The 9,892-nt window shown below is 42.3% G+C and overlaps 1 protein-coding gene across 1 annotated transcript; it reads left to right on the top strand.

The window, feature by feature from the left end:
- Positions 1-646: 646 nt before the first annotated feature.
- LOC128266446 (dipeptidyl peptidase 9) lies at positions 647-6,024 on the top strand. The gene is made up of 8 exons (XM_053002982.1): positions 647-2,301; positions 2,360-2,579; positions 2,906-3,462; positions 3,577-4,180; positions 4,370-4,681; positions 4,736-4,958; positions 5,396-5,588; positions 5,650-6,024. The coding sequence occupies exons 1-8, from the start codon at positions 1,289-1,291 to the stop codon at positions 5,849-5,851; spliced, it is 3,324 nt and encodes a 1,107-aa protein (XP_052858942.1). The 5' UTR covers positions 647-1,288; the 3' UTR covers positions 5,852-6,024.
- Positions 6,025-9,892: the final 3,868 nt, after the last annotated feature.

The following is a 9,892-nucleotide window of genomic DNA, read 5'->3' as shown; positions in this document are numbered from 1 at the left end:
AATTTAGAAGATTTCAAATATATATGCCATTTTAATTGAATTTGTTATATATTTTTTTATTTAAACTATTTTACACATAAATTTTAAATTTGAGCAAAAAGAAATATTATTGCAATTTTAAGGAAGCCCAAAGGATAAATGTCAACAAACTTAATTTAATTATTTAATTAAATGACCATTAGTTTTAGTATATATAAAGCTTAGCTTTTAGTTTTGTAGCTTCACTTATTTATTTATTTTTGACAAGCTAGACACCTATTGTATGCTTGACTAAGAAACTAAAATCACAAGGAGCTGCGTTCTTATACCATTTTTTATAAATGTTTGGACCCAAAAATAATGATTGGATTAGTTAAACATGGTACAAAAACTGACCCTAAAAATCTCTAAAACTATATATTATGTATATGATGATCTATAAAAATCTTAAATATAATGATAATAACAATAATGCCGATCCAAAGCTTATGTTTTCCAGCTTAGAATTATTTTTTTGAAATAAGATGTTAAAATATTTTTACCTATATTATTTTTGGACAATAATTTTTATTCTAAACGATATATCGCTGGAATGATTCCACAAAATATTGCCCATCCCTATCCGGCAGTGCCATCTCCAAATCCTTCAGCTCAGTGTGACCAGAGCACCGCGCCAGGCCAATCTCGCACGGGCACCTAGTATCGTATATCTTTCGTGCATTCTATTAATTTACCTGCAGTTCCGTTCCGAATAACACAATTGGATCAATCAAATCGGTTTGATATTGAACACTCGCTGGCCCAGCAGAACGAGGAGCGGACTAAAACGCTAGGTGCTCTGCTTACCTTCGATGAGCAGCACGGTGCGACTTTCACTTTTTACAATTCGCACAAGAAAAACCACAACGACAACAGCGACTAGAGACCAGCGACAGCAACAACAACAAAAGTAGCTGCAAAAGCAACAAAAAAGAGACGACGAAGAGCGATGAGTGTGGAAAGTACCAGAGCGGACAACATCAGGCCACAGCAGAGTGCATCGAGAATTGTTTAAAATCGCTGGATTGCACGGCAAATGCCAAGCAAAATAACAATAACAAACCAGCACAACAGGGCCGCCCGCCTGTGTGGGTGTGGGTGTATGCGTGTGTCCGTGTCCGTGTCAGTTCCAGCGAGAGTGCGAGTGTGTGTGTGAGTACGTTGAGTACTTTTTGTGGCCCCAAAACATTTTGTGTGTGTACGTGGTTTGGATTGGATTCGCCATCCGAACCGAACCGCCGAATTGGGTCAGCGCAATAAAATCCACACCATGGAGAGCAGGACCCAGATGAATCAGACGAACCAGCAGCAGCAGCAGCGGAATCGCCTGCCCTCCTCGCCGAGTCCGCCATTGAGTGTGAATCTCAGCGGCGGCCCGAATGCCAACACCACTTTAATGGGTCTGGAGCAGGATGCAGTGGCTCCGCCGCAGCTTGGTAGGAATAATAACAATGGGGGAGGCGGACACCATCGCAGCCATAGCATTACCAATGCGGCGGCCACATCCTTTGTGAATCTCCTGGACGGGTTCACGGCCCGCGTTTCCACAGCAGTGAGCGTGGCAGGCGGCACCAGTGCCTCCAACATGCTAATGGACCGCAGCAGCCAGAGCGCCGCCAGCACGCCCGGATCGACGCACTCCATAGCCAGCCTGACCAGCATGGGCTCGCTGGGCACCACGGCCAATGCCCTGTACTCTTCCATTGGCAGTGCGCTCAACTCCATCACCTCACCCATTCAGGCAGTGGCGGCGGCGGCCACGGCCACAACCACGGAGGTAGTTGTGGCCGCCGCCTCTGTGATCACCAACCACCTCAGCTCACCCACCAGCGGCACTCCGCCCCATGGACTGGACTCGGACGAGGGCGACCATGAGTGCGACGATTGCGAGGAGGATGAGGACGACCCGGTGGACAACGACGGGCACATTGCCGCACCCACGCCCAACAAAAGCTGGGCCGAAAACAAGCTGGTGGTGCAGGAGATGCGCAAGAAGATGTGCAACCTCTCATCCATGGTGCCCACTAATGTGCAGTTCCGCCACCTGTCCGACGGCCGTGCCAGGTGCTACTTCCTGGGCACTCCGCCGCAGAGCTGGGAGACCACGCTGCTCTTTGCGGACATCAATCTGCTGCAATCGGAGGAGCAGCAGCTGTTGGTGCAGCGCGTGGAGGCGAGTGGTGAGTCTGGAATCGGCAGTCCCACACTCACTCACGCAGGATCCCCCACGAGCAGCAGTAGTCAGCACACAGCCTTCCTCTTCAACTCCCTGCTCAGGCCTAGGTGGGTTTATAATCCTTTATCTCTGTTAACTAAAGCTAATAATGTCTTTTCCCAACAGACTCCCATGGAGCCCTCTGCTGCAACAGCCCATTCAGAGCAGTGGCGGCAGCGGAGGCAGTGGATCGGCCAGTCCATATGCCCGGGAGTTCCAGCTGCTGCAGGAGCGCAAGCGCCTCTCCACCTGGGGCATCACCTGCTACGAACTGCACAAGCCATCCGGCAAGCTGGTCTTTCCCTGCTTCAACGACCTGTACCAATGCCTGGACACAGGATACAATGTGAGCATACTAGTGATTTTAAAAGAGCTAATATTGCTGTTTTATAATCCAAACATTACATGTCATTTGTGTGACAGTTCTTCAAGAAACCCGAATATAATATATACTTGTAGAAGTAAAACATACCACTAAAAAATTTGGCAGATTCCCAAAATCCAATTTAAGACAATCATAGGAAAGATTTATTTTACTTTACAAAAAATATTTGGTTGCATATAATATAATTGTAATGCATTTAAAAGTTTTATTTTCCTCCCAAAAGAAAAATAAACAATTTTGGTTTCTAAACATAATTCTAATTTAATGATTTTATTTTCCACCAACAGTCTGGACTGCTGTTTCCCACGCAGCTACGCACCTGCCCGCAATGGACGGCCCTCGATCCGCAGATTTGTCCGCAGAACTCCGACATGATAGCCTACATCAGCGACTGCGATCTGTTCGTCACCCACACGCTGAGTGGGCACGAAAAGCGGCTCACTTACACGTCTAGCGGGCGGCACTCGTATGTAGACGATGCGCTAAGCGCCGGAGTGCCCTCTTACGTGATGCAGGAGGAGTTCAGCCGCTACCAGGGCTTCTGGTGGCAGCCACATTCCAATGACGGCATCTACCGCATTGTCTACGAGGAGGTGGACGAGTCGGAGGTATCTGTGTACACGTTTCCCTCGTCAACGGCCGTGCACGGCCGCGTGGACGAGTATCGCTTTCCGCGCACCGGCAGCCCCAACGCCAAGTCCAAACTCAAGCTCGTGCAGTTCGTACTGAACGAGGCACTGCAAGTCAGCGAGATCGCGATCAAGGATCTGCCCTACTCCCTGCTGGCCGTCTTTAGCTGGCTGGAATACATTGTGCGTGTCGGTTGGACACCGGATGCGAAATAGTGAGTAGAACATGATTTTATATAATAGTTTTTGCATGCATACTTAAATGTTTACTTAAACAATTTCCCCTGAAATAAGTATACAACTAATTGTTCATATTTCTCACCAACTAGCGTATGGGTACAGGGCCTGGATAGGAAGCAGCAGCGTTTGGATGTAATCCTCATACCTCTGGATAACTTCTGCGAGTCCTACAGCAGTCAGGTTTCTACGCCGACCGACTCCATAGGCGACCACAGCTGGCGCAGTCTGTATAGTCGCACAATAACACCACTACAGGTTATATACACGGAGCGCTCTGAGAGCTGGATCAACGTGCACGATATGCTGCATTTCCTGGAGCTGACGGAAACGAACGTAACCTTTCTGTGGGCATCGGAGGAGACGGGCTTCCGGCACCTCTACCTGGTCACCGCCAGCCTGTTGTTGAGCCAAGCAAATGGCCAGGCGGACGCCGGATCGGCTGCAGCCCAGCCCAGTTTCGTGGAACAATCGGCGCTACATCCACGCATCCTCAATAAGGTGGCCCTGACCACCGGAGAATGGGAGGTGCTGGCCAGGAGCCTGTGGGTGGATAAGGTCAACAAACTGGTGTACTTTGTGGGGCTGCGCGATACGCCGCTGGAGAAGCACCTGTACGTTGTCAGTCTTGAGCGGCCCGAGCAAATCCGCCTACTAACGGAGCCAGGATACTCTTACCTCGTGGAGTTCGACGATGTACGTAAGATCAGAGTAGAAGTCCAAACCAAAATAGGCCTTCTTCAAAAACATTTAATTTACCGCTCGATTTTTTCTTAGTTTTCTTTTAAAACTATAAATTTAAATGTGTGAAATTAGACTCGAATAAGTATGCTATGTTATTTATTAGACTTTGAAATTTATGTTCCCTTTTCCTCTTTCCCACAGCAATGCCAGTTGATGCTGCTGGTTTACTGCAACATCCAGCGGTTGCCCAGTTGCAAGGTGATGCGCGTCAATCAGACGTGCCAGAACGGCGGAGTCAATGGCATTCAAATATCTTTAGTGGGGTACCTTCACGAAGGCGGCAAGCCGGAGCCGCAGTACTGCCCACAAATTTTCCGGCCACAGTTACCGTCGGGCGATATAGTTTATGCCATGGTCTTCAAGCCGCACAATTTTGAACTAGGTGTCAAGTATCCCACGGTGCTCAATGTCTATGGAGGACCCGAGGTTCAGACCGTCAACAACACATTCAAGGTAGCTAAGTCTTAAGCTGGAAATTGTTGTTCAACTAACGACTTGATTTCTTAGGGAAAACATCAATTGAGAATGCATATGCTGGCCGCCCAGGGATACTGCGTGATCTGCATTGACTCGCGAGGATCGCGGCATCGGGGCAAACGGTTCGAGAGCCACATCCGCGGTCGCATGGGCCAGGTGGAGCTGACTGACCAGGTGGACGCCCTGCGCATCTTGGCCGACCAGCTGGGCTACATAGACATGGATCGCGTGGCCATTCATGGATGGTCTTACGGTAAGTTGGAGAGCTATCTGTCTGGGTTATTATCTTGGTTTTTGATTGGCATAGAGTCTTTTGTCGAAATCTAACTTTAAAGTTCCATAATCTTATCAAGAAGCAAGTCATTCTGAACTTGCAAACTATATCCAGACAGTTAAAATCTTGTCTTTCGAAAAACTTGTATTATCTGGACTTCAAAATTAATTTCTGTTCTATGATAAGTTAATTTAAATTAGAAAATGGCTTTAATAAAATTACATTAAAATGTAATTTTTTTTTTTAACTTTTGCTTATTTACAGCAGAGTTTTACAGAAAGTTAAGGCCTTATCTCTCGATAAATTTATATTATCTGGACTTTGAAAATGTTGATTATAAATTAAACTAAGAAAATGCCTTTAACATTCACTTATTTCTGAAAGGGGATTTTCCATATTGTCTTTAATTCGTGCAGGTGGCTATCTGAGTCTGATGGGTCTGGTTCAGTATCCGAAAATCTTCAAAGTGGCCATTGCCGGAGCGCCAGTCACCAACTGGGAGTATTACGACACGGGCTACACGGAGCGCTATATGGATCTGCCGCAGAACAACGAGGCCGGCTACTCGGCCGGATCGGTGCTCGAATACGTGAACTCCTTTCCCGAAGAGTGAGTACTGAGACGCGTGTTGAATTTGCTATGACTTTATCCATATGTTTCTGCCGTTCAGGGACAAACGCCTGCTACTCATTCACGGCCTGATCGACGAGAATGTGCACTTCTGCCACACCTCCCGGCTGATCAGTGCCCTGAACAAGGCCAACAAGCCCTACGAGGTGCATCTGTTCCCCGAGGAGCGGCATTCGTTGCGTAATCTGGAATCGAATAAAAATTACGAAACGAAATTACTGTCGTTCTTGCAAAACTTATGAGATTTGTAAATGTCGACGGCCGTAACAAGATCGCTTGCTAAGGCAACAAAATTAGACCCGCCCCTCGCCCCCTTTGCAATAGTCTTTTTTACATCATTGTCTATGTTTTAATTTAATTTTTTGTTGTTCGAAAACTTGTTTTTATTAGATAAAGAAAATGAGAGCAAAAGAAATTTGTATCATATGTTTAGCACACTTAATTTATAAACATACGCAGTTGTAAGTATAATGGAAAGAGTGAATGAAAGTTTTTCCATCGCCCTGCCCTCAAATAGACTCTCCAGACCAATCAGCCTACTGTAATTAATTTATACCTTATGTTCCCTTCAACAAATCATTATCTTAGTTACTATGTATATCTTGTAATTGTGTTACACCCACGCAAATGTACATTTCTCCTATCGCTTAATATAAGTTGTGTTTTAGTGCGTCTGTACGAATATGTGTGATTGTCTGCGTAAGCGTTTCCCCAAAAAAAATGGAAAGAATAAACCTTAAACTTGTCATGCCTTTGGGGCAGGCCATCAATTACTGTTAGTTCCACGCATGCATATAAAGATATATCTCTTCGATAAACGATTAGCAAGACAAATACACACTTGAATGAGTTTTTAGAAACCAACGTTTGGCTGAAGCAACAAAAAACTGAATACAATTTAATATTAATTATGCCTATATACATTAGTTTTATAACTGATACATGCAAACGTATATATATATTTTGTTTAACAATTAAATAAACAGTTGTGTGTAAAAACTGGTGAATTTTGTAGATAAAAATCCAGTACAACGAGGACTTATGGTGGTCGCGAACTTAGTTTATGCTTTAATAGAAGTCGGGACATAAGCTTTTCATGGCAATTTTCTTTGTAGTTCAAATGTCCAAATATCGAAAGCAACTAAACTTTTCCAAGGTAAATTGACAGACTTCGATTTCGTAAACCAGGCGACCAGAAACGTAAGGCAGCTGATCAGCTGATCAGTCTAAACTAAGATTGCTTTGCTTACCTTTTTCAGCTTGCTCAATACATATTAACGGATTTTCGTGCCTGACATGCCAAATTCGTGACACGAACAAAGAATCAAATAGTTTGCCCATCTCTAGTAAGAGCTTAGTTGCAAACTAACGGGTGTCTTCCAGGGGAGTGGCTTCGTGGCAGCAATGCTTAAAAAAACAGCTGTTCGCTCAAAACTTGCTTTAAACTGTGGGTACTTGCTAAGCTTTCTGTTGGCCTGGTACTTTAAAATAAGAAGTTGTCGAGTTTGCATGGGAAAAAATTGGGGCTTGGACAAACAAAATTTAAGATGTCTCGGTTTGAAACACCAGGCGAACATAAATCATAGTAGGTGTCCGACTATCAGTTTTAAGCGTTTAGCAAGGGCGTAGTCAGAATTTGGGCAGGGGGGATTAAAATCGCTAATTGGGAACGTTTAGCCACATAAATCCGTGCTCGCGGTGACTACGCCTCTGTGTGCTGGAACGAAAGTAAAATCGGGAAGTTGCGTTCCTATTGGTCGACCAATGGGAGGGCTCCGCGAAATTAATTCCTAGAACCCAGCAGCAACCTACTTGGATTTCTGTTGGCCTGGTGTCAAAAATCGGAAAACCTACTTTGAAACGCTCGGTTTGTGTCGATTTTGTCAGCCAATTTGAAAGATTTCTCGAGCTTAATCAGCAGGCGAACAGAAAGTTCAGCAGGCTGCTGCGCAACTAGAGCGACAAGCCGCGCCTAAATGCACGCAATAAAAACTTAAAATGTCAATTGCAATGCAGAAGTGTCATTTTGTTTTAAGACAAATCGCAAGGATAATGTGATCTTAGCATGGAATGACATACCTTGATGAACTCGTAGAAGGATTCCCAATGGATTGGCATTCAAATCAGAAAAACTAATGCAAAAACTCTTTTTGAAGCAATATTTATGTAGTGTTTTTGCAGGATATCTCGACCAATACGCGACACACAGAAGAATTGTTGACAGATTTTATAGCTAAGATTTTTTATCATTTGTATAGCTAAGATGCAAATCAGACAAGAAAGTGATTGTGTTTTATACCTCGGGATATAAGGTGCCCGAACCAGCCCCCGCTTTTAGTTGTAGGTTGCTTATTGGCTTAGATATCCTGTTTTTCCTTACATTTTTTCTGCTACATTTCACGCAGATCCTAGGAGTTTCCGTCAGTCATTAGCGCTGATCGGCGGCCCAAAAGTATGCAACAATTTGGAGGCCATAAAAGAGCACACAAACCAAAATTACGATTTTAATATCATTCTTTTTATTCAATATGTAGAAGTATTTAGTTACAAGTTTTTTTTATTAGTTATGTTCATCCTTCGTACGTACATATGTGGCTAATAAGTTTTAATGCTTTTCTCTTTCAATATCATTCTTAATTGAAATCAAGTTCTTTTATTTGATGTTCTTCTCTTTTCTGCTTTCTGTGTGGCTTAGTTGGGGGTATAGGCATTCAAAATACAATGGAGTACAAGCATTGGTCAAGAGCGGGCTCCTTAACTGCGTCGAAGTTAAGTGGACGATCTAAATCTAAAGGAATCGTCATAGTTCAATCAAACCAGTACTAATGTATTTGATAAAAAGTTTGAAAAATACATTTTTGAAAAGGTAGAAATTGGGAATATTCTTTAAAGTAAGACCCTCCACTTACCTAAATTTGCAGATTTGAGTTAAAAATGTTTGCCTGCCTGGTATTCCCTATATACAGTTTGACTATATTTTTATACTTTTATTTTGCTTTATGGTTTACTGCTGCTTTTCTACATGAGTTTTACTACTGATTCCAGATCCATTTCATCTTGTAAGTCGTGCTACAAGGAACGACCAACTTAGGAGTTTACTGTGTCGATTTATATCTCGATCGATTTAAATATTACTACCCCGACTTTAGAGCTCAATTACAAATCTATATAGGTATATTTATATAAAGGTTTACATTTCTACAATTTGGAAAAATTCTACTAGTTGAAAATGGTATGGTATGGATTTTTTCTGTTCACTTCGATCCGATCTGGTTTTAGGATTTTGGGAATAGGGTTTTGGTATTCTTGTTTGTAAGTATGTATAATTTTGTTAAAATTTACGGCCCAGTAAAAGATTAGCTTGCCAAGGCTGATAAAAAAATATGTATTGTTTACTTACTGGCTCATTATAAAAGTTGATCATTTTTTGGGTATACATATCATATAGACAGCTAGCCTGTTCATATATAAAAAATGCGCCGTATAAAATGCCTCGAACTTTGCGCTCTCTTTTGGTTGTGCCGTTTTTTTGTGGTTTTGGAAGGGCTATAAGGTTATGGTAAGTGTAGATTATTTATCTTTATTTATTTTCATTGTAATTCTATGCTCTTTAATTGCATGCCGTATTAAAATCAATTTTGATTTAAGATTTGTAGACATCGCAGCCTTCCATTGAAGCCAATTTGTTGAAACTTGAAGTTGAACTTGAATTTTGTCTTCAAATGCGAACTGAAACAAAAACCGTGTGTGTGCGTGTGTGTGAATTTTAATGTGGTGGAGAAGAGCCAATCGAGTGGGTCGAATTGAGAAATAAAACGTTTGCTTTTTGCTACATAATAAACTTGTTTTATTTTTTTCACAAAGAAATTAGCATTAATCGTATTTTGTATAATAATAATAAACATAAGAGTCTAATGCATAGTTAAATCAAATGCTCGAATGCAATGCTGTCCAAATTTTAGTTATATAACTTGTGCCAATCGCTCGCTGTTTACAAAACTAAGGATTACGCTCTGTTTGTATATTTGAATTTTTCCGTGTGGTTCGAGTGTGTAACTACAAATTAATCTCGTAATTAGTTATTTACTGTATATTTATATTTATAAGTATGTATATGCGTTAATATATATTTATATTTATATATAATTTATGTTTTTACTTGACGCCAGCTCTAGCACATGCCATGCCTTTAAATTTCCGTCTTCCTTCGATCGTTCCTTTCTTTTTACAACAAATTACAAATGGTTTATTTAGAGTATGGTTTTTAGCTATGTCCTTAGCTT

Source organism: Drosophila gunungcola, chromosome 3R (assembly GCF_025200985.1).
Source record: "Drosophila gunungcola strain Sukarami chromosome 3R, Dgunungcola_SK_2, whole genome shotgun sequence".
Classification (NCBI taxonomy): Eukaryota; Metazoa; Arthropoda; class Insecta; order Diptera; family Drosophilidae; genus Drosophila; species Drosophila gunungcola.
The sequence above is the reverse complement of the archived record's forward strand: the minus strand, read 5'-3'. Positions and strand labels throughout refer to the sequence as shown.